At 36.1% G+C, this 26,115-nt stretch overlaps 1 protein-coding gene and 1 long non-coding RNA gene across 2 annotated transcripts in view; one reads left to right on the top strand and one right to left on the bottom strand.

Moving 5' to 3' along the window:
- Positions 1 to 5,237, bottom strand: part of ERCC4 (ERCC excision repair 4, endonuclease catalytic subunit) — a 16,451-nt gene extending 11,214 nt beyond the window's left edge. The window contains exons 1-4 of the mRNA XM_064520364.1: positions 4,998 to 5,237; positions 4,045 to 4,225; positions 1,755 to 1,950; positions 172 to 379 (exon numbers count right to left, since the gene is read on the bottom strand). Of these exons, the coding sequence (XP_064376434.1) occupies positions 172 to 379; positions 1,755 to 1,950; positions 4,045 to 4,225; positions 4,998 to 5,171 (759 nt within the window). The 5' untranslated portion in view covers positions 5,172 to 5,237. The remainder of the gene's footprint in view (positions 1 to 171; positions 380 to 1,754; positions 1,951 to 4,044; positions 4,226 to 4,997) is intronic.
- LOC135329949 (uncharacterized) lies at positions 4,675 to 26,115 on the top strand. Its single transcript, XR_010391626.1, has 3 exons — positions 4,675 to 4,855; positions 18,428 to 18,500; positions 25,597 to 26,115. It is a non-coding gene; the product is annotated as an uncharacterized LOC135329949 (long non-coding RNA).

The raw sequence follows: 26,115 nt of genomic DNA, 5'->3' as shown, positions 1-26,115 counted from the left end.
CTACTGGCAGCTATAACATCACCATTACAGATTAACATAGTTTCTGTCCTTGTATCAGTAATACATGTCACCAGAGAACATTCGGTTGCTTCTGGTTATTTATTCATTTTACAAATTAATTAGACAATTTACATTTACAATTAGACACAGCAAAATAAACAAAACAGTTACCTTGTCAAAAGGTTTACCAATAGCATTTTCTAAAGATAGATCTTCTACTTCAAGAGCTGGATTATAACGTTTGAGTTCTCTCAAACATGCATTCAAAATATCCAGTATTGAAGTCTGGATAGCAAGCATACCAGGAGTCATCGACACATGTATTTCTACCACTTCAGGTTTATGCTTCTCTAAAAATGAGTTCACAGCTATATGAAATCTAAGAGGAAAACAGCTTATTAAGTTTTACCTGAATGGTTTGCTTGATGACATAATTATTCAAAAGTTCATATAAAATAAAATTACAATTGTTTTAGATGTAAACAAGTAAGCTAAATGCAAAGTCAATCCACTTCTACAGATGCAAAGATTGCAACAGTGCTTATGAAGCACCTGAGAAAACATCTATTCTGAGATCATGATTGTACTTATTCTAGTCATGCAAGCCTACAGTGCTGGTAAATGATCCATGGAGAACTACTGCACTGGATTCTACACCGTAATTAGAGATAACAAATCTCAACATAAAAACAAAAATATCTCCTATGGGAGACAACTGTAATGGGTTTATAAATCCTTTAGAATCCCATGGATCCACTAGCAGATCCTGTGGCGTCCCCAGCTTCTGATTATTATTAGCAGGTCCTTGTTACAACATAGCCCCTACAGCCAATTTGTCTATACAAGTATGTGGATGTTAGCTGATGTTACTGAGCAAGGCACTGAGAAGAGATTGACCTCTGAAACTCAATGGGCAGTTACCTCGCTCTACGCTACACTCCCAGGTCTTTTTATGGCTCAGAAGCCAAGGAGGAAACTTTACGGAACTTCTTTTCATCCTTCCTTACTCTAGTTATATCTGTTTCTGCTTCTTCGTAACGCTGAAAGGAAACTTGTTAAACTTTTGACAGTGCAGTACAACAGTACATAAAATGGAGTAAAACACATTCTAGACTGGACTAAAGGAAAAACCAGGCAGACCACCTGCCCAGTGCAGGAGCATTGAAGGAGTAATAAGTTAAAGTGCCCAGTTCCATTTGTGGCTCTACCCCTGAAAGCCTTAATCCACGTCACAAACTTGGCAAATTGGTTTTCATCAGTTATCAAGTTTTCTTCCTACACAACATAAAATTAAAGAAAGACTTAAAAAATTTATCTTCCATGTAGAAAGAGATATCCACAGAATTTCACCACAGCTGGAAAAAAATATTTCCATGAATGGTGGACTTCAGTCTGTATTCTTGTTACTTCATGACTTAAATTATCTGTTCAATAAGCGGTGCTTTCCTTAAGATATTAAGAACATCACTTTCTGTGTGATTTCCATTGGCTAATAGGACAGGTATACTATAGGTGCAGCCTCTTAGAGATTTAATTTGGGGGCTATTTTCAAAGATATTTACAGAAATCCAGTATCTTTGAGACCACTTCTTCTGTTAAAAATTTGTTTAATGAAATTTGTTTGGGAATACGAAGGAGGGGGACACAAATTAGCAGTGTGACTGCATAAACCTCATTTTATTAGGAAGCCATGGTAATAATCTTAATGAATTTTGCTAGGTTTAACTATTTTGTGAAGTAAAACGGTGCCTTACCTTGGCCACAGATAGAGTTTCCTGACAAAAAGATTTCTCATCACTCTTTCCACATGGCAAAAACCAGTGTTAAACGCAACTGCATTATCTGTAAAAGCTTTAATGAAGCCTTGCTTGTTCTTCTGGCGATAAAGTCGCAAGATAAATGCTTCCTGACAGGACTCAATGATTCTGTGTGCTTTGTATACCAAAATGCCTGGCAAAATAAGAGGTTTTCAAGTTATAAAATATTAACTCTTAAGGGTTCAAGCCAAGTAGTTCCTCAGTTTCAGGACCATGGAATCCCCAAATAACACAACTGTGTTAATGATATACCTTTAGCAGAAATACTTGTACTCAAGTGGAAATGAAAACAGACTTTGATTCACAATGTTACATTAGAAAATTCTTTACTCTTATTCTTTACTCTTAAGTCAAAATTCAAAACTTGAAATTGTGCATCTAGAAGTAAAATCGAATACAAGATGCAACACAGCATTACCACAAAACATGTCTGATATGTTCAAGACCATGATATTTGAAATGTTTTATCTACAGAAGATCTGGAATTACACATTCATCAAGTTTGTTACTTTGGTAGCACTCGAAGTTTTTTTTACAATGAATGAACTTCTGAAAACATTTTTTTTGCTTCCCCCCCCCAATATTCATATGCACACTTTAGGACAGAAGAGACCTTCAACTGTATGGGTACACCACCAATTTTCTTCACAGCTACGTGCATACTCGGAAAAAAGGTGAAGTGTGCAAATTTTAGCACACACAAGTGAAACAACAGTCTAACTACATTAAGTGTTGGAGGTAAACGTCTTCAGGGTTTACACTTCACTCAGCCAAGATGTGTTAAGGTTTATTTTTCCCCTCACACTTAATTGTGTTAAATAACACATTACATTTTTTCACTCTCCCTAGTGAAGATGAGGCCTGTGTGATACTTCTGTCTGTCCACAACTTGCAGTGGAATGATAAATACCTTCCTAAAAGGGAAGCAATGTCAAAGGTTTCATCACATACCTAGATAAGTCAACTCAGTTAAAAAGCGCACCTCTATCACAATTTTTTTCAATTCAACACCCAACCATTGATCTTAATATGCCTTTGCTTTATATATTAAAAAGCATCTGTAAGAAATTGATTTCCATGTAACTGCTAGTCATTCATGATCAGGTCATGGAATAATCTACTACAGGATGAACTAGATATTGTTACATCTTTCTATGAAACACATTTTTCAGTACATAATAATGACTGTACTAATTTCTGAGTACTTTCCAGTTTGTCAAGATTTGACTCCGAGTATAGACATTAGAGCAGACACAGAAATGCTGAACACACCAGTGAGACTGTTCACAATACCTTCCTACTTTTAGTCAATATTTCTCTGCTTGTTAACTGAGCTCATATGACCATGCAAACCTTGGTAGAAACAACTTGCCATTGTCTACTACACCACCTCAGTTTTACTATGGTATATGTATTTACTCCATCATTTGTATTTGGCCAAAACTACCAGGAATGATTCTTCTGTATTACAGTGACGATCATTTTTTTTATTATTTAGTTAGCTCAATTTATGAGCTCAACTGTTAATTCATGTGTGATTCTACAGTGATTAAAAACCTAACATTTCTAATACATAAAATCACGTTTTTTTACTGTGCTAACTCTTCAAGAAACACTATTACAAGTTTTTATTGTTGTTTTTTCTTCCATATAGTAACACACTAGCAATACATAGGTCTCCTACAGAACACGGTATTACCATAGCTTTAAACGAAGAAGCAGAGCTTTCTATCACAGACCTCTAGTGGCACACTGACCTCTAGTGGCAATATGAAAAGTGTAAAACCATTGCGTCATTTTGGGACAGATGTATTTTTTTAAACCTTCAGTGTATTCCTTCTTTCCATACACACAAAGGTGTGTTTTCTTCTGTTTTGTTTGTTTTAGAGGTGGAGGGGAAAGGAGCTGAAGGGAAGAAGAGAAGCAAGATGCTCAAGTATTTGCTTGCTTTTTTAACCTAGAAATACTAGGATTATTAAATCCTGTGTCCTATGGTTCTAACATAAAACTTTTCAAAATGTTTTACAGATTAGGACTTCTCATATGTTGACTAAAAGGAAGGGGATAGACCTTTTGAAGCAAAAACTTACTTTCTTACATGTATTCAATATTCAGTTATATTTAGGCATTAACAAGATGTTAACATCTAGATAACAGTCAAAAATTCTTATATTCCTGCCTCTTAAATTTTACTATCTGTCCAGCCCATATGTTGTTAAACTCTTACCAGTAATGAGGTCTGCAGGAATTCTGTCAGTGAGGAAATCGACCACAAGGATTCGACTTGTTGCAAAGAGGATACCTCCTTGTGTGTAAAATTCATATCGAATATTATTTGTAATTTCATTGGTAACACGTCGAGGAAGATGAACAACTCCATCTGACCTCAGCTGATCAATAAAAAATTCCTAAACCAAACATAGTAAAAACACAAGACTTCATTGGGGTAACAAATTAAAAACATTATACTATGAGAAACAGTATCATCATTACCTAGGCAAGTCAGAATTATCATTTTTTTTCTTATTTAGTATTCTTCGCTAAGTTTCAAAGTTATTTAGGTGATTTAAAAACTGATATATTTTCAGTATTAGTGAGGGAATAGTTAAGAAAATACGAGCCACTGATACTCAAAGTAACTTCGGTACTCTGGAAACTTTATCTTACATTTTTCTATTACACTTTAACAGACTCTGCTCAGAGAACAGGGAATTTTAACGCTAACTTAGGAACAGCGAGTTGGAGGGGACCCTCTTTAGATCCAGCCACCTGCTGGCAGAGACAACCGCATCAGGTAGGTTGCGTACGCCAAGCTTCACCTTAAAAACGGCAGTTAGGGCAGCTACCCACCCACGGTCACCACGGGAGCTGCCTCCAGCTTATCGCCTCCCTGGTGGTGGGAAACCTCCTGTTTCCAGCCCGAGTGCCAGCGCGGAGGCCGAAAGTGGCCGCGGGCCCGCAGCGCGGCCCGGCAGCCGGCCGGGGGAGCCCGCCCGAGATGGCGGCGGCGCGAGGGGACGGCGCGGGAGGCGACAACGGTGAGGGGACGGCGGGGGGGGGGGACAGGGACGAGGGAGGCGACGACGCGGAGGCGCCGACGCGGGAGGCGCCGCCCGCGCGGGCGCTACCAGGGCGCCGCCGCCAAGCCCAGCCCGGCCCGGCGCCCGCGGCTCCGCTCACCTCCTCGGCGGGGCTCGTGTTGAGCACCAGCACCAGGCTGGCGGGCTCGCTGTAGAGGCGCAGGAAGCGCAGCAGCAGGCGGTCGATGCCCAGCCCGCGGGCGCACACCACCAGCCCGTCGCAGTGGAAGAGGTCCAGGAAGATCTGGCGCTCGTGCTCCAGCAGCACCGCCATAGCCGCCGGCTCCGCCGCCCGCCCACGGCCCCGCCCCGCCACGGGCCGCCGGAGGGGCGCATGCGCGCGAGCCGCCGCCGCGGCGAGGCGAAGGCGAAGGCGAAGGCGAGGCAGCGCCCCCTGCCGCGCCCGGGCGGCCCCGCGCGGCAGCGTCGAGGGCGGCGCTGTTTTCCCGCCCAGAGCGCGGGCGCCGCGGGCGGCGGCTCTTCTGTGCGGATGCGCTGCGGACCGTCGGCGCGGAAAGAGGTGGGAAGGGGCCGCCCGCCGAGCTCCCCGCAGCCTCCCCGGGGCAGCCGAGACCCCTCCTGCCCTCCCCCCGGGTGCAGGCTGGCTGCAGATAGGCAGCAGGGCACGTATTATTTTTTTATCTCAAGTTGTCTGTATTTCTTAAAAAATCAAAGCGAACTGACTGAACTTCTGCCTGCGTTCCAAGCATCAGGCATCGTTTTTCCTCAGATTTTTCCCGGCACCTCAGTTTTTAGTGTCTCTGCCTCAGTCTCTGCCCCGCCAGACTCCTCAGAGCGGCTTGCGGAAGGAGCTGGAAGCTCCTCAGAGCTGCCCCCGAACCCGACGTGGTGAGGGGCTGGCAAACGCTGCCGGCTCGTCCCCAGCCCTTCTTAAAGTAAGTGGCTTTTCTGGGCCTGCCCCAGACGAGCTGGCGGCCCCCCCAGCCGCGCCGAAACCGCCTCGAGGAAGGCGAGGGGGCCGATGGCCGTCCTGCGGGTCGCTGGGCAGAGGGGCAGCGCGTAGCCGGCTCCTTCGGCTACATAAACGCCTGGAAGATCTTCCAAATCTCCCTTCTTTGCCCTGGGCATTAATTCCCATCGTTTTCCCCAATACTTTCTTCTTTTGGGAGAGCGTGTTCATCGGGTTTGTTGAGTCGGCCATCTGATACGTTCAGATAAATTCCCTCTGTTCTTTGTTTTGCGCTGTTTTACATCGACAGTTGCAGTATTGGTGGATTTTTTTAATGTTAAAAAAGGGAAAATAAAGTGTACAGCTGCTAACATGTTCTTTTCCTCCGTGCCTATTCAAGTTGATGCTGTTCATAAGGATGCGCTTTATTATATATTATTTGTATAATTTACCACATTGTTAGGGTTATGTTGCTGGAAGTTTTAATTTAATTTAGGGGGTTTTCAAGTTATTTTATAAAATCACACATGCATTTTAAAGTGCAGTACAAAAAGAATCTTTAAAAATGGCAAAAATTAATAAAATATAGGGACTGTTCTTGACTTCCTCATATAATTATGTTATTTCTGAAATTTTCTGCTGATACCTGAACAATTCGTTTTTTTGGATCACATTACCAACTGTTGTACCAAGTACTTGGTACCAGATACCATGCCCTCCTCATTTTTAGCTGGCTGTTACTAAGCTCTTTGATGTTCGCATTGAAAACTCATTTTAGACAGAAAAAAATGTCAGAAAAGCAGTATTTTTACCTGCACAACCTTTCATTTTTGTAGCCTGCAGGTCATTTTGCTGGCTGAAACAAAGTCTTACTCAATAACGTGATGATTACCATTAACTTTTGTTGCTGTTTTTTGAATACTGTATGAAAACCTGTAGTCCACTAAGGCTCCTTCTTTCAAGAACTGCAATATTCTGTAGAGATGTCCATCTGATTTAGGAAAGGCTTGTCTTTAGCCATTTCCTGAGCTAGCTATTTGCCACCTGAATTAGAAATAATACATTTTCTAAGTGGTACAAATAAAGTAGAATAATTAAGGCATTTCTGTAATCTGGTTTTTTTTTGTACAATACGTATGTTTGTGTATTTTTTTAACTCTGGCTAAATGTAGTATTGATATAAAATAGTTGTGAGTTGTACTTCTTGTGCTCATACACTTATTAACCAGTAGAGGGCTGTCATTTGTCAGAGTTATCCTAGGGGAGCAGAACTTAGGCCTAAATTCTCACACTTAATTTATGTATATTTTTTCTTGGTAAAACATTAGATTAATATTTAAAAAGTATTCATAAACACACAAGAGGGAAGGTGTGTAGGAACAGGATAAATAACATGGTAAGAATTAGATGTGATGTGTAAAATATAAGTTGGGAATAATAGGCTAGCAGAATGATGGGGTATACATGCTGATATACATCCGTATTCAGCAATGAAGGCTAATTAGCTTATGAACTAAAGCTGTTTTTTCTATATATGTAGTAAACATTTTGAATAACTTTAGGATGTTCGTTCCATATAAAATTATAAGTAAACACTAATTATAGGCTAGTTTCAAGCTGATAAATTGTGTGAGATGGTCAGGACAGTCTGTTATGAACCTTCCAAGAAAGATATTTACTTGCATGTTTTAAAAATGCATTAATAGACCTATTTGCTTCACAGCTATGTGAAAGGAACGTTAGTTGTATACTAGTGAGATAGAACGAATCGTTGGACTTAGACTTATTATTTGGATTGCTAGTTATTAATGGAATCAACATTATTAATATGAATAGTCTCTTGAAGATATGTCTCTGAAAACTAATTGTTTTAAAAATTTTGACACGTTATTAATCATTATGAGAGAAGAGAAAGATGCAAGAAGCTGTGACTAAGTCATTTATCTACTCATCCGCATAATGACAACAGTCTTTTCTGAAAACTGGCAACAGTTCTTGTGCATTATATTATTAACCTTTTGTTACTGATAATGTAAACAGCCAAAGAAAACCAATATTTAGATAAGCTCTGTAAAATTTATTTTACTTTTTTTTTGAAAGCATCATCAACATTTTCTTTTGTTTTCCATTCTGTCTTTGTACTTAAAAGCTCAATATTTTTACCTATGAAAAAGTGGTGAGATCTTCTAGTCTGTGGAGTTTTCAGAGAATGCTTGACCAGGTTTGTTGTTTGGGCTTTAGCTTCATTATTCCCATTCTCTATAAACAAAAATCTCTAACAGGTCTAGAGGCTGTTTTAGGCTGCAGTTGTGTTAGCCAACTAAGAAGGTTAGGGCCAGCTTCTCTGAAATGGGCTAAAATTTCTCACTTTTTACAATTTCTCAGAGTCATTTTTATAATAAAAAAAAAATTACTGCATTCATTTACCTGAAATCCTATATGCATTTTGATGGATTATCTCTGAGTAGATGTGTCAACATACGAATCCCCATACTCATTATCTGTAGAATTGTACGAAATTAATATCTATGGTCCTCCTTGCATCGTTTTATCGTAAACTAAATCTTCACTGTTTTTCATACAGTAGTAAAAACAATGTAAAAACAATGACCTATTGGAGCTTATGGAATCATTAAGTTATCTAAGTGGTAGGTGGATATAAAAAAGACTAAAAATCACTGATAATTAAAAGATAAGAAGACTGAAGCAAATTTGTCTAATTTAATACGTGGTTTTGTTATCCAGTTTCCTCAGGAAATGTTTTTCATTTTATTAAATAAGAGCAAATTTACTTTTTAAGAAAAACAACAAAAATAGAGGTAGTGATCTTTATCTGTAGGTTTAAGAAGATGCTGGAAATAAAAATATGTTCCATATTTTGGAGATTTCTCATAGCCACCTCCTTTCATGTTCTGCTAACATTTAATTTTGAGGTGGGCACTTTCTGTAATTTGTAGTTGGCTGAAATGTATTTTTCTCTGGCAGTCTATGTAAAGAACATTCTTTACAGGTTAAAAAATACTTATCCCATAAAGGAAAATCTAGATATTCTTTTTAGAAGAATCTGCTGCAAAAATGAAACATGGCATGCTTTTGCTGGGTTAAAAAATGAACTGCAAGTAAAGAATTGATTTGGGCTATGGTCTGATTGGTAGGGAGCATTACTAAGGGAGAGTTAAGTTCTCCTCCTGTATTGGCTATACACAGATCATGAGATCCTGGATTTACTAACTCCTTTACCTCAATTTCCCCCTTAGGTATAATTGCCATACAAATAACAGCAACTGTGTTTGATTTACTTAAGACAAAGTAAACTCAGAATTAAACTTAAGCAGTTGTTAATGATTTCTATCATATTTTTCTCCACAATTACAAAGCTAGATTAAAAGCTGCCTTTTAAAAATACAGACAGTTCATAGTTCCATACCCTGAACAACCTTAATTTTGATTTTCTTCTTCGCTTGTGCATCTTAGATACATACCGCATTTGGTGACCATGTAGAATATTCCATTTTAATAGTTAGATTCTAGATGTAAAAGTCTCATGAAATACAATGTTTCTTTATTGCAGCAATATATAACAATGACAGATCAAATGTTTTAATCTGTTAATTATATTATGTTACGGTCACATCTATCATATGTTTGTAAGAGACATGACTATATTCGCTCAGAACTGTTTAGCTGTTCATTTAATAGAAGTACTTTTGCAAATTAACAACATTAACAAAAGACAGTTGCAATAGGGAACATTTCAGTGTGGATGCATGTAGACAGTATAATAGATGCGCAAGTGTACGGTTGTGATGACGAACCTAGGTTTGTTGCATAGTATCGGAAATGCAAATCTTCTTGCAATGTTATTACTTTAAAAAATTTCATCTGAATTGCAGATATGCAGGTCAAGTTGTTGGAACACGTAGTTAAATGAGTATTTGTTTATGCTTCTGTATTTTCCTGAGCAACAGGATAGTTATAAAATTTAGGGATTAGAATTGGAGCTTTGTGAACATACAAATACTCTCACTCACAAACCAAATGTTCTATCGTTACTTTGCTAAAGAGCTTTCAAAACATCTCACAGAGGAAAAATGGGTGAGATAAAACTGATGCAGAATTCTTAAGGGCATGCTTTTTAGGCAGGAGGAAACTAAATAGATGGTAAGGAGCTAATTTGTACCTCAGCCTGTTTTTATCAACAGTCCATGTTGAGAAAGAATTGATGTACTTTTCTTTCCAAAGCGTATTTGCTTGTGTGGTAAACCTGACGACTTACTGTTTTTAAAGCTGTATTCCAAAGACTAAATGTTTGCTCTGTGAGTGAACGAGATAACTTTATATAAAGTATGGGCTAACAGCATTGTAGTGGCAGTAGTAGTGTCTTCTGGGTAAAACAACCAAGAAGGAACAAAATTGTAACTATACCTAAACTTCATCCTTAAAAATATTGTTATCTTACTAGTTGGTATGAAGTCCCAGTTTGCTACAGGCATTTTTCCTGTGGCGTATTATCAGATTTATTGTTTCTCCAATACAAAAGTAGTTTAGTGAAGAAATATGCTAATGTGACAATTAAAAACCTTTCATATTAATTTGAAAGTTGTAAATGTGGAATTAATGTTGTTTTACATGATAGACTTTTCTAATTAGCATGCTTGTTGCATCCTATTATTGAAATGGAATATTGCTGCTAATGTAGGATTGTATTTGTAACAAGTTACTTAACACTTTAATAGCTGAAGGCAATTGCAGTTTCTTAATTGAAGGAACTTTCTGATTTTCTGTACTAGGAGGATTCATACCTCCACAATTTCTCCTTGTCTTTTAAAGAAAAACTAAAGATAACATTAAGCAAATTTGCATAAAAAACGTAATTTTTGATTCTTCTAAGCATATAAAATACATACAGTGAAGACAGCAATCAGCTCTTTTACATTGTTGTACAAATATACGTAGCCTAGTAAATGTCCCAATATGAATTCTTTTGTGGGGGTATTGCTGGGGTTATTCTAGGAAGATGGGACAGTGTGATGGTAGCTTTTATTTTTCTATGTGAAATTAGGAACTAAAATATTTATTAATTGTATTAAGCCTTCTTAAATTACAGACTCGTCTAAGCAGGTAGAGGAGGACTTTTTTTTCTCCTCCTTTTTTAAGAGCTGTATCAAGCACTAAACAAAATGAGAGATTAGAAGTAACAAAAGCCTTTTTCGATGTCTCATAAAATCAAAGATATTAAATTTTACCATTTCAAGGAAGTCTTCTTATTACTTTGCCACTGAGCTGTTTCGTGTGGAAACTTTTTGCAAGCCTTTCTATCTGAAGTGGGTTCTTTAACTGTATCAGAATCTAATGTGAGAAATGTATTTTAAAGAGGCGGTGATGGTTGTATTGTGGAGCAGTTCATATTCAAAATGTTTTTGTTTGTTTAGAACTCACACTATGAAGCTGTCAGTTCTTTTATGGATCTTTCCAAAGATGAAAGAAATATTGGTGTTAAGATGAGAAATTAGGAGTTTCTAGCATGTTGCCATAGAGGTTAAAAAAATAAAAGATCTTCCATTTTAAAATGCAAATGAAATCTAGTAGCTGTCGCTGTTCTGTTGGTATCAACAGTAGAGAAACTGAATTTAGTACCCAAGAGAACATACCTTCTTCCAGAGTTCTTCAGTACAGCGGAAGTACCTGTGCTACTACATTCCCTCAAAAGGTCCAGGATGTTTGTTTACTATAAATAAAGGCTTGTCTACCTAAGCACATTAAAGTGGAAATTCTTCAATATTTGGAGAGGGCAGATAACAGACCTTTCCCAGTCTCCTTTTCTACTAGGATGCTTTCCTCACAAACAGCAGTTCTGCAGAACCAGTTGATAATAGAATGGTCGGTGCTTTTGAGGGATAGTGGTTCTCCCATGCTGATTCTGTTTATGTACTTACTGAATTACTAGATGTATTCTGACGAATTTGAGGGTTAGAAACTGAGTTAACTAAATCTACAATTCCTGGCATTTAGTGCTCTCCAGAAGTGGGCCGCAACCAAGCAGAAGAAACCAGGATTCAAATTTTAGGCTTGAGAATTTAAACTTTGTTTAAGTTATACTTTAAGTGTCCAGGTTCTTTTCCTTTATTCCAGTTATAGGTATTTTCTATCTCAGTTTTCACATCTAAGGAAAATCTATTCTGTGAGCTTTTCTGAGAGCTGCATCATCAATTCATGCCTTGTGAAGTGGTATTAACTCTCCTATAATGCTCTGTATAAGTGCGACCATGCAAGGAAGCCAGGAGAATGACAGCTTACTTTAGATAACTGTTTTCTAGGATGAGAGATTTAGTTTTCTGCCAAAGAAAAAGGCTCATCCTTGTTTCTGCTATGCCAGGTAGAACAGGACTTGTGAATAAATTAAATGGTCGTCTGCCTATCTGACCTTTTCCAGTGAGGTGAAGAGGATGGTTAACTGCTTCTAAGAAAGCAAAACTAACTGTCCAACTGAAAGTATGAGGTATAGTGCTCTACAGTACAATGTCAGTATTTTATTAGAATGTTTTGATTTGGGGCAGTATGAAGTGAGAAATAATGCTACCTTCTGTCGATGTTATATTTCAAAGGAAATGGTTCCGGGGTTCTAATAATTTATCACAGTAATTGTTGTCAATTACACCCTAGTTTGAATAAACCAGACTTTCCAGAAACACTTCAGGAAAATTAAGCTCTTCAGTAAACAGTATCCGGAACATATCTAGAGCATTTGTAGGCTTGAATGAATTTCCTGGGATTCATCATGCAATACAAAAGTCAGACTTGAAATCTACATTTTTCTTTGCCTTTCAAGTTAATAGGTCTTTCCCACTCTTCATTTCAGTACCTCTCTCTGAAAAGTGCGATATGTACCAAATTATCACACCTCTCAGTTTTCTGTCTTAGGAAGACAGTATTATAGATGTATGATCTGTTCTATTTTTAATGATGTTTTAAATTTAATTTAAAGTAGAGAGGAAACTGTTGGCTTGCGTTCTTCGGAGCCTGTAGGAAACCTCTAATTATGAAGCAGCAGTAATCATTTCATAGTTAAGACCGAAGCTGGCTTCTTATTTTAGACCTGAATAGTAAATTGTCTTTCCTGAGCTCCAGAAGAGTTCTGTGAATCATTCTGAAATTTCACATGCTGCCTTTTATCTGGGAATGTATACTTTCCATGGAGTTCGTAGGCTAGTCAGAAACACTCAACTGGAAAGTATACATTCCCAGATAAAAGGAATCTCATTTGACTTTTGAACATGTTTCATGCCCCAATCATTTAATTCTTTTCTTGCTAAGAAAACAAGAGATACAATCTTTGTATGTTAGTGAGGAATTACGCAAATAAAAAGCCTCATGATACTTTTATGCAAAAGTTTAACAAAGGACTTAAGCTATACTCCAGCCAGCAAAGCGAACATAGTTCCAGACATTTAAGTTCATGTAAGTAAAGATAATATAGATATTAAAGAGGTATAGAATAGAGGATTCTATATAAAAATGTAGTTTAAGCCTACAGCACATAATGTAAGAGAGAACTAGAGCTATGGACGGTTTAATTAAAGCAGGCTGTGGAGAGCTGGGAAAGGCCTCTGAAGAAAAGAATTTAAAATATTCAGATCCACCATAGAGGGACAAAATATCAGAAAGAGTAGAAAACTAGCCATAATGCTGGTGTAAGATCAGGTTAAGAACTGCATTTTTTTTCTTTGATGAAAGTACCCATTTCTTACTTGTAATTTTTTCATTTAATTTTTTTTCTTTTTTTTCCTGCATTTCAGAAAGCCCTAGTGGTGATTTCTTGTGTTCTTGATTTGAGAAAAAATATTTTCTGTGCAAAAAGATATGTGCTTCTAGACATCTCATGATGTTCCTTCTTTCAGATTCTCCATTGCTGCCTTTCCCCCTTCAACTCACAGGTTCTTCGATATTACCCTCTGGCATCCCGCAGCTTCATATTGTAATCCCAGTATGTTTTTCCTCTACATTTTCAATGATTGTACTAGCCTGTTCTTGCCTGATTCTTTTTCCTTCTTATGTGGGAGTCTTTCCTTGAATTTATGAATTTGTTTGGACAAAAAAATCTTTTTTTCATTAATGCCAGTAATCAGTCCGTGCCAGAGCTAAAAGTTTATTTTTCTTTTTATTTTATTAGTCAAACAGTAAATAAACACTACATTTCTTTTCTTTTAGACATTTTGACCGATACTCATTTCTTTATATACTAATTGTCAAAATTTGTTGATGTTGTCCCAGTGAAGGATTTAATTTGTTAAGAGAAGAAAAATCAACAGCCATGCTATATTGCTGTTAGAGTTTTTGTTTTATAGGCAAACATTTTTTTTTCCAAAATAATTTTAAGAATGAAACATTATTTTGGTTTGTACACAACTGTTTTAATTGTAACTTTCATTATATTTTGTCATTTCCTATTCTGAAAACCCAGGATGTGGTTTGATAGTATGATAAATCTAGCTTTAGGTTTGATACCTATCAAAATGTCATGATCATGTGACAACACAATTATCTGTAAGGTCATTCTGCCAGTTCAAATTTAGGAAAAAAGTGTTGGTGGATTAATATTAAACCTGCTAACATTATGTGAGAATAGTTATTTTTTGTCTTCTGATGATCGAAATAATGCTGGCATAAAATTTGCATCATGCACTTTGCTTGACAGAAGTTGGCTATCTGCTCACATCTGACTGGACTTCTGGTGGACTGTAAAAATGGAAAACAGGTGTTTCCTAAGGTTCACTGTGGAAAGTGTTGGTTTCTATGGCTTAGAAGACTGGAAATGTAGAAAAAATGTAGAAAAAGGAATACTAAATAATTTGCTGAAAAAGTAAATGTTCTGCAGCATCAGATACAAGCTAACCTAAGATGTAGCTTTGCTGTTTTAAGAGGATCTTATTTCCCAAAGTAGAACATTTAGCAAGCAATTTAATCTGTACTGCCTTGGGTCTAAAAGAAAGCTATGAAATGACAATAAATTAGGATATACAGTATGGTTCACATGATGATTAAAAAAATTCTAATTATGTAAATGTCGGTTCACAACTCAGGTGCTTATAAACAACAACTTTAACAACTTACTCAATGTGAACCTTTTATAAATCAAAGTGTTTGTGGACTTTTGCTTTCTGGGAGTATAAGTAAGCATGTACCTAAAGAAAGGTGGGTAGGTAGTATTTGAAACGCAGTGTACTTCTGAAATAATATTTGAGTTTATATTCTTTCTGAAAATTGCATACCTTTAGTGTATTTGAAGAGTGTTACTGAAGAAGAATACTTGCTAGTTTATTAAAAGTAATATTTCTTTGACGTCGTTCATAGTAGTATGTGTGCACATATTGTGTTTGCTAATTTTATTCAGCAAAGATATATCTTATGAATTTTAAACGAGTTAGACTGAAACTTTGAAATAGTTGTTGAGGTTAGTTGGGAGAAATTGTGAGATCATCTCTGGTTTGTCAGCAGGCAGACTACTGCAAGGAAATGAGATGAAATTTTACAAATACTCTTAACTACTCATTAATACATTCATGTAGTTCAAATACAGTAAAATACTTTGAAAATATTTCATATAAAAGAAACTAAAGCAAGGCATATAATACTCTTAAATAATAATCTTTTTTCAGTCTACAATAGTATGCTATTATTTTTCCCACCTTGCAACATTAAAGCTAATTGCCATCACTGATAATCTCTGAATCCTTGACCTGCTAATGGCTTTGACCTGATTATCAGTCTGCTTGGAGCCTGAAAATAATGTCACTGCTTGAATACAGTTACAGGTTTTCAGGTTTTCTGAAATTTCCAGCAGTAAAGGAGGTTTAAGATTATGATTACTTGAAAACGAGGAAGCTGTCCTTTTTTGTAATAATGATAGAGATCCATCTGCCCTCCGTGCTACTTAAGCAGCTGTTTGGGAAGCCCAGGCAGAAAATGATACCTAAGAGTTCATCCAGATAAATATGCTCCAAAAAGAATCTGGTAGATGGGAGAGAAAGAAGACTTTTCCTACATCTTCTTTTAATTTTCTCATGGTTTTTGAACTTTGAAGTCTTAAGCAGTATTACTTTTTTTTTTCTGTCATCATATCATGATTTGCTTCTGATACTTTAAGACAAAGACTGAATTGCTAGAGGTGGTTTCCATAGCAATTACAACTATTTGAATATTCATGCAACTCCCTTCTCATCCTTTCCATTTTTCAAGAGATTTTCTTGTTTACCAGCTGGATGGTACAAGTTCTAACTTTATTAAGGAGATTGAAGAGGGAGTTCTTTGGTTTTTTTGGAAAGGGAATGGCTGTTTTAATCATGATTTTGCTGTTTGCCAGAATCATAGGGTATAATTTGGCATTTTGTTTCCATACCCTTATCTCCCTTCCTTCCTCTCCTGTCTGTCACAGCCATTTCAGTTCACAAGCCATTGTCTCAGTACAAATCTGTCACAGTTTAAACTGAGAGTGGTTGAGATGTGTGGACATGTTTCATTTTGCTGGCTGTTCTTCAGAGTGGAGTTAAACGGAGTGAGTAATGTCTTAACCAGTCAGGTGACATCTGTGAAATCCTTTTTTTTTTTTTAATTGTGTGTACTGACTAACATACAAGGATGAAATGCTGTTTGGGTTCTTCAGTCTTTACTGCGATATAAAAAGAGAATGTTGATAAGTAGATTTAGTCCAATTGTGTGCTGCCTTTTGTGCTCAAATGCTTTATTGACAGGATTTCCGAGATATGACAAAAAATCTCCATTATGTCTGCTACATATGGACCATTTTCTAAATGATACTGTAGTAATATAGTAAAAATGAATTGTTCTGCACAGTACGTTTTAGAAAGAAGAACACATTTAATTTGTCAGTTAAATTAATTCAACACTGTAATTCTTTGGGAAGCTATGAAAATAAGGACAAAGAGCATGTATCCTACATGTCAACTTTTGCTGTATTCTTTATCAGATAAATGTCTATCTTAACTCTTACTTTCTCACACTTTGTTAAGTTTAAATCAGTGCATTATTTCTTGCTTTCTTTTGGCACATCTTCTACTGTGGAATCTCTCTCAGTTCCACTTGTTCTTAGATTTTGTCCTCTCTTCCCTTGCCAAGCCTCCACTGATACTTGATTTGTAGCTAATCCTAACAAGTAGGTGTGTAGCTTTCCTCTAGAGAGTATTATTGCTTATATTTGATTATTTGCAGTTTGTTTTGTGTGTAGTTCTTTTGTACTCATATAGCCAGGAAGTTGTTAGCTAGGCAAATTTGTTATGAGGCAAAATGTCTGACTCTGTAGTTTCACAGGGGGAACAGTGCCAGTCTCACAGTGGATGTGTACAGTGGATGTGCCGCTAAAACTAAAAAAGAACAGCATAAAAAAAATTTTATCTGTTAGCAAAGATTCTCATTGAAATGTTTATAGTTTGTATTGAATTTATGCTGATCTCATACAAAAATGGTGACTGAGTGAGTAGGGTGTTTATTAAAAATGAACTTAAGCCATACTTATGGGTAGGTCTTATTTCTTCTGCTATGCCTTCTTTGATACACATCTGCCCTCCTCTCTTTCTCTATGCCATTATCAATCACTGCCTCCCCTCTAGAGTCTGGGTTTTAACAGAACTTCTCCTCAATCCCCTCTATCCTACAAAAGCCCATTTTACTTCTGAAAAGCAGGATTAGAGAAGGAAGGAAGGGGCCCCTCTCAGAATGTGATGCATATCAGGTGAGGGAATTTGGGGCTTAAATTAATACCCCTCTTTTTGCCCCAGCATTCTTCTAACTCTCTTTCTTTACCTGGCTCTATAAATTCCATTGAACCCCCACCCTCTAAGTCTATTGCTACAGTTCCAAACATTTCTTTCCCTGTATCTACTCTCTCTTAATTTTTTAATTTAATTTATCAAACATTTATGCACATTTATTTTTTCCTCTGAAAAAATTTTGAAAGCTTTTTCATTGCATTCCATGTTCAGGTCAGTTTTCTCCTGAATTCTGAATTTCTCCTCGTTCCTTATAAACATCAATATGGTGATAGTTATTCTCAAAGGTAATTTTCAGATGTATACTTCTTGGGTGGAGGAATGTCCCTGTTCCAATTAAGTAATGTATTTGCTTTTGGCTGAAAATTTATGTATACAATTTTTCTGTATACCTCAATTCATACAGGCTAGCTTTTTGTAATCATATTTTTCATTGTTTGCCCAAATGAAAATGGGTGCTACTTGGTATCTGAAATAAATGCTATGGGATTGAAATCAGTTGTTGGGGGCACTATAAAACTCTAGTTTGAGCCTCAGATATATGCAGAAAGATGTTAAAAACACTGTACTTGATGAAATACTTTTTTTTGATAGGACTAGTTTATCAACCCCTTTCTGAAATGACATCAATTTTGTTTATGAGTCATATTCCACAATCCAATTAGGAGAGCAAATTGTAATGTAATCTGAATGAGCATGCGGATTTTGAACACTTGAAATAGTCAACCTTTAAAATGAAAGGGCTTGTTAAACTCAACTGTAACAGAACTGATGCTCTGTAGTAATATTGTATGAAATTAATCATCAGTAGCTGTTTTGTTTTATCCAACTCCCCAGGTCTGAAAAAGAGGCTTTATGGAAAAACAGAGGCAGAGGACAGTACATATGCAGAGCTACATGGCTCAGAGAGGTAAGAAGTGATACATTCACTTGTGGGTGGTTTGACATCCCATACAGATGCATACAGTTAGAAAATATGTCTAGTGAAGTTTGAACTTAATTTCTTTCTGGATGTCATTGTATCACTTCCTGAATGCTTTCTCAGGCTGTGATAGGTTACTATCACCATGCAGCTCTGGAGCATCATTTTCTCCCATCAACAATGAGCAGTTTGTCCTTTACAGGGCTGCAGGTCAAGTCACAGAACTTAAAGAAGATATAACTCCCCAGTTGTACCTAAATTTTTGTGTATTTTCTTGCTGCAAAGTGATGAACATTATTGAGAGGGGTTTTTGATCATAATGGGTGCAGTTAAAGAAGTGAACAAATTAAAACTGGAAACTGTTTTCCTCATATGGGACTCTCTTAATAAGATATTCATATCCATATCTAGAGAATCAGATCTGGATCATTCTTGGGATTTTGTATTAACTGCTACTCTTAGCCCTTCTGTTACAGAATACTGAAAACCATATTATATATTTTTAAAATTATTGCAATTGCTTTACATTGTTTCAACTGATTATTTTATAGGTTTAGTGGTTTTCCTTTTCCTTTTTTTTTTTTATTAGGTGACCAGGATTTACTTGATATAAATAAAAATATTCTATGAAAACATGTACTATGTATTGTATCATAGAGGGTTTTTTTTTGCAATACATAATACAAGAAAATGTGGATTACTACAGCTTTAATAGTCACCTGGGGATATATGAAGCTAAGAACATGTATAAATACTTTCAAAGCACAGTTTACAGTAAAAAAACCTTCACATATAATTTTTTCATCTTCCATAGTATCTTGAAGTGCTAATTCTTTACTATCATCTTTTTAGAGAATCATAAGATCAAAGTAATTTATGATACTAAAACACATTACACAAGTTCATTCTCTTCTTAAGTATATATATTTTATAAGATACTTGAATTAATGCTCAATTTTAATTACTTTCCACATTAATGATAAACATTCTTTCAAGAAAACTTTTGTTTGACTTACAGCTCAACCTGGTCACCTTCAAACAAAGCACATTACAGGGTAATATATTAGCCTCAGTCCCATTTGTTAACCTTTAAATCTTTATTTTTTAATCATTTCTAATGTTTGCTGAACAATCACAAGCTGTCTGAAATAAAGATTATTTTGTAGAAGATCTGGACTTACGCTAAAAACACCAAACTGTCTTCAGTCTTTGCTTTGCTTTCCCACAGATAATGAGTCCTAGAATGTAGGAGTGACAGTCCAGTCTTGATAATCAATTCTGATTTTTTTTTTAACTTTTGTTTTTTCAGTATTTAATAGGGTGGACAAATTTTCTAAGTTCAACATCAAGCTTTCAGTTTAAACCAAGCACACTAAACATGTATTTCTTAGACTTTTGAGTTTCGTTCATGTATTATGAGTTTCTGGTTTTATTATTTATCTTATATAAAACTCAGTATCACTAGCACTGTCTTCATTAAACTCCACAATACTAGCCTGCTTCTTCATTTGAGAGCTCAGATTGTCATTTAGATTTGAAGTATATATACTGCAACAGTAAATAAACTTACCTGATTAATAAAATGAGTACCTTAGTATACACACTCACAACATTTAAGGACTGAAGTTATAACTGCAAGATACTTTTTCAAATCTACAAAATCCCTGTTGATTCAGCTTTGATTTTCTTTTCTTCCTCTAATGAAAGGAAATCTCAGAAGGGGCGGTTACAAGACTGCCGTAGACAGCCTCAACCACAGTCTTAAGTTTGTTCACCCTTGTGCCACTGTGGCTTAGTAAATTAAATTAAATTAACCAATTCAGTCTTTAATGTTTATGTAGCTTTATTTTAATGTTTTTAAGTGAAAGTTTTATTACTTGTTTTGGGGTAAAGTTGTGCAGATGTAGTCATCATCCTCACAAAACAGTGGGAAAACAGTGGGGGAGGGAGAACAGTAACATGTAACAAGGAAAAAGTATGGCTAAAATTCACTTAGAATGTGATGATGTACATTGGGCAGGACTTCTGATCTGTAAATGTTTTGAAAGACATTTGGAAAATATGTCTTGATCTAAATTTTTAGCCTTTGAGGCATTACTTCATGACCCCATTTGCAAATGTTCATAATCCTATAAAAGAGATATATAATGAAGTTCTTAAAAACCCTTCAACATTGATTAAAGTACTTCAGAATCCAAAGAATCATACTCATATTCATGCATAATAAAACAAGAGCCTTTGTATTAAAACTAGTTACCTGCAAAGTCTTCTGAGCATTTTCCTTTTTAATTCTCTCTGTCTTAAGTCTGATGTTTGATTCCTCTGGCAACAAAATCTCCCATGTAGATTAACAGGGAATTCAGGTTTACTCTTTCAATACCTTATTCAAAATACACATGTATTGGAAAAGGAGGTGTCTGGGAAACACAGCAGATTCAGGTATGGTATATTTGTACTGTACTTTGTCCTGTTTTTTAACCAGGTTGACCTGCCTCATAATTAACATTTAGTCATATTTTTTTCTAAATGTAAAATATGAAATACTAAATTATTTCTGAGGCCATGTTTTGATATCATTTGAATTTTAATGGTACACACTGAAGTAATGAAAACACAGAGGTTAAGGATGATTATATGTATGAGACTACTACTGGCAGCCAGTGCATAATTAAGTACCTACTAAACAGCGTACAGAGTATCACTGTAAAGTATTAGTTGTAGCAGTTCTAATATTTAGCAACTCTTTTGCTGTTTGGTTTGTCTGGTAATAATGCTTTAATACTTTCTTAATATTTATCCTAATTAACATAGTTTTAATCCCCTGCCATTGACAAGTGTAATAATTGTAGCCCTATGGAACAAATTATTTTCCTATCAGTAGCTTCTTGGCGCTTTCTTAGAAATCATAACAGTGTTTCCAGCTATAAATTGCACCGTATGTATTGTTTTTTGATGGAGTCATGTATTTTCTATATTTATAGGTTAATGTTTCAACCTGGTGGGTGCTGGTAGTCACTAAAGGTTACAAAGTTATACAAAGGCTCTTTAGAGACAGATGCAAAATAAATTGATAGTATCAGTCCAATTTCTCCTGAAGTGGTGTCCACATCACAGAAAAGCCTGTCATGATTGCCACTAATTGCCACCCTTTTTGGCAGATTCTGGAATATGGTCCAAGCACTATTTGGATAAAGAGGTTGAACTCTTGCATCCCTATACTTTCAGAGGTAACTCTTTCTTTTCAGGTTTGACAGCTAGTGGTGTGGCGAGGTGGTGAGAAGAACCTTGGAGAATCTTTTTCTTCAGTTCTTTTTTCCCCACCTTTTCTGTAGGTTTTGGTTCTCATATTTACAGATTAGTACTTTTCAGAGAAACAAAAACATCTTCAAGATTTAATAAAAGGAAAATCAAGTTGATGGTGTTCCTCACATTTCATGCAATAAAAAGTGTTAGTGGAGGAGATGAGGTTTTTTTCTTGTCGGTCATAGCCAGAAAGTTACTATTTTGACTTCTACCAGAAGAGAGGACTGCCAAAATGTCTCTCAGTGTGGAAGGTGAATTCAATGGAGTGAAATGTTGATGAAATGTCTCGATAAGGATGTGGAACATTCTTTGAAGGGAAAGAATCAAGATGCTGTTCTGTTTTCTTTCTTTCTTTCTTTTTTTTTTTAAACCAGTAAGTCTTGTCATATTAACTAAAAATACAGATTTTTTGATGTTTTTTAGGAAATTTTTATCTACTGTGTTTCTTCCTCTGTTTAAGTTCAGATTGTTCTGACTGCTGTGAGTTCAAAGCAGTATTTTAATAAGCAACTGGTTTTGTATTAAAAAGTTGTGTTGTTGTTTTGTTTAAGTGTGATGCATTATTTGCTTTGTTTTGAGGATAAACATAGAGAATGTGAATAAAAAATATAATCAATTTTGTTCAAATGAAATGGGGTATGTTAGACCCTTCTGAATCTGATCATTGACATTCATCATGCAGATCTGGTGTATCTGAACATCAGCAGAAGCTCCTGTGCATACTTCCTTACTTTTTCTCATAGGACTTCTGTCTCTCACACTGAAAATTAATTTAAAACTAATTAAAAAAGATGAAAATACTTGTGATCCTCTCTCCTTTTAATTAAATTAGAAGACTTGAGGGAATATTTGTGGTCATTTGTGACCACTCATGCATTTCAATTGTAAATTAATGGGAAATATGCTCACACAGTAACCTGCCAATAGTCCCATGAGTCATATTACTCACTGCTTTTTCAGAAAACTTCAGTGAAAGTGGGTTGGGATAATCTGATATGGCAGTATTACATTAGACTGCAACTTAGGAAAAATACGTTCTTCCCCAAGTACAAAGTATTGTTCCAGGCATCAAAATATATTGTGAAGGCTTTACAGTGAGTTACATATGAAAAACCAGTGAACTTTTTTCTCAATGGGTCTCAGTTTGTAGACCTCTATAGATAAATACCTTTTAACATACTTTCCCTAAGTAAACTATACAGTTAAGAATATAAAAATCAAAATTTTTTGATAACATGGCAATGAATAACAGAAGTTTATGTATAAATACTATATAGTAGAATTATTCATGATTTTTCATTTACGTTTTGATTTGATTCCAATTTTGATTGATTTTGATTATATTATATCTTTAGTAATTTAGTAATTTTTCTTAATAATAAATTTTTGGTCCATCTTTGAGTCTGATCTTTCAGACCTGTTAATACTAAGTACAGCATTTCACAAGGTTTGGATTATGTCTTTTGGTAATACTCCTTTTTGGGCATTCCTTGAGAAAGTGGTGGTGGTGACCTGGCTTTTGTACACATTGAACAGTTAACGAAAAAGAAGAAAAAAGCAAAACCTGGTGAATAATGATCCTAATGTAGTTTATGGAGGAAATAATGAATATATGAGGACAGAATAAATATTTGAGCATAAGATTTTTAATTTGAAGCTTTCTTTATTGTTAGTTTTCTCAAAATACACCCTCAATGACCAAAGACTAGATTGATAAATAGTATAACAGATGAGGATGAATAATTATCATTGCAAGGAGATGCAGTTATTGTTCAGACACTTTCAAGTTCTTAACATTTTAATATTTAATACTTGAAAATTACAAATACGTATTTTCTTATGCCACTCAAAATCTTAATTTGCATTCCTGACATCATCTTAAATCAGGAATCTACCTTTTATTGTTAATGGTGCCGTAATTATTTAAAAAAAATGCTGGAGAGAAGCACAAAGAATAATTATAAATGTGTGTCTGCTGAAGACTTTAAAGCTCTCTCTCCCTGCAACATTAATCTCATCACAGAAGGGTGGAGGAAGTAGGAACACTTAGGAACACAACAGTAATAGCATCAGCATCTGTGGAGTGCGTATGGCAGCAGTGTTTACTTCTCATGTACCTTCCAAAGCTCTTGCTGGGACGACACTGCAACAAAGGAAAGGGGTTTAATGCCACGGTTGTCTCCAAAATCTGTAATCGTGTCCAGGATGATATATTTTGTGATCTTGTGAAAATTTACGTAGTTCATATGAGGTAAAAGTTGTTCTGACTTGCTCACTTTAGTGGCAATAGATTATGCAAACATTACAGATGGAAGTCCTGTGTTGATTTACATAGAATGAGACAAACTGCTGCCTGCATTTGTGTGCCACCTAAAATGGATTGCGGATGCTTCCTGCTGAGAAGTACAACCAGGCTAAAGATCAAGTATTTTTAATGCTAATCTATGGCATGTTCATGGAGGCCACATCTGTGAGGAGTTCAACCTTTTACAGGACAAAGAGGGACAGCAAAGAAAATTGAGGAGCTGACCCTGCATCACTGGGTACAAATATGAACTGTTAGTATGAACATGTTTGGGAGAATCTTGTTAAAAGGAGCAATATAAATAAAAACACGAGGCAGATAGTTTCTGCTCTTTCTGAAGCTGTATAACCTACATACTAAAGAAAAATACCTGCATTAGGGAAAAACCTTGTGGGTAAAAACATCTAAAAGTAAATCGGTAACCAAGGCAAAAGTCAAGTATAGGACCTGAACTGAGATATATAAAATTGCACAAGGAGTCTTACCTTCCACAAGATGGAGCTGTGTGATTTCTGCTTTTGCAAGCAGTTCAGTCTATCGGTAAACGATCCTTTGCTTACTGTACAAGGACAGAGGAATCACAGTGATCTATCATTGCTCTTTTATTCTGATCCTAAGATACTGCTTCTGTTTAATTCTAGATGGTCATGTGGGAGCTAAAAATACTGAATTTAACATGAAGGCCTCTGAATCTAGAAGACAAACTATATTTAAAAGAAGGAAGAAAAAGAAATCCATTACCTTTCTGTATGAAAACCACAGTGATTTGTCTAGTGTGTGGTGTTCTATCAGCTATCCTTTTTTTATATACTTCGATGATGACTGCAATGCAGATTTCTTTGAAATGATTTCTTATCCTTTATGCTCTGTAACATCTGGATGAGGGAAGGATATGATTGCTTAAATGATAGTTCAAACCAATATTTTCAGTAACATTGATGGACTGCCAGTTCTGGAGTGTTTATTGGGTATAAGCAGATCAAAGTATAGCACTTCATCAACTGAATGGAAGACTATCTTTAAAAGCTGTAACGCTGGAAAAGATCAAGAAGTCATAGTACTAAAACTACAGAACATGATGTCCTGGTGTGATGCCTTTGCATAGAAAGTCAACATAATACTTTTCCTGAATAAGCAGGGAAAGTGAACAGAGTAAGGAGGGTTTTTTTTTTAGTTTTGATTTTGTTTTTCCTCCTTATCTGGCATTGGTGAGACTGTCTGAGGATACTAGAAAGAAACACAGTGTATTCAAAACTTTCAGAGCCAGAGGCTGGCATCAGCTGAACTAAAGCAAAGCAAAGAGTAGGCAGCATTGGGAGTCTCTCAGTTAAATGGATGGGTGGGCAGAGGCCTGGGGAAAAATAAGAGAGTTCTTCCACAACTTACCAAGAATCTCTTCTTAAAAGGATTGTTAGTGAGATGTTAATGACCTGGGATATGTCCTTAACAACCTGAGCACTAACTGTGTAATTGCAGACAGAGCTAGTGTGGACCCAGCTAAAAAGGGAATGATTACATGTGGCCTCCCAGATCAAGTGGAAATTGTGAGGCAAGATTCAAGAGCACTCTGGGATGAAGATCTACTTCAAGGAGCACTGGAGAAGATAAATAGTAACTTGGATTGCAACATAGTTAAATCCCAGTAAATATGACTGACGTTTTCTGATCTTTTCTTGTTTTTTATTGTTTTGGATTATAGTGGGTTAATCATTACAGACATTTTGCAAACTTTAAACAGATTGCTCTGAATGCAGTTGATACACTGAAGCCTGGTTTCCAATTAGTTTATGTCCTATCATGCTGCAGTTCGCTTCTTCATTTGCTTTCCTTTGCTATGACCTAGCTCCTCCACTGATTCCACAATATACCTCCAATCTACTCCTATATTCACCAGCTGGTACTGGTGGCTGAGCAAGAAGCAGAAGACCTGTGATTCGTTCTGAATTACCTGCCAGTGGATTGTGTGGCTGATACATACATAATGATTGACTTGCT

Source organism: Dromaius novaehollandiae, chromosome 14 (genome assembly GCF_036370855.1).
Source record: "Dromaius novaehollandiae isolate bDroNov1 chromosome 14, bDroNov1.hap1, whole genome shotgun sequence".
NCBI classification, from domain to species: Eukaryota; Metazoa; Chordata; class Aves; order Casuariiformes; family Dromaiidae; genus Dromaius; species Dromaius novaehollandiae.
This window is presented reverse-complemented; position numbering and strand designations above follow the sequence as displayed.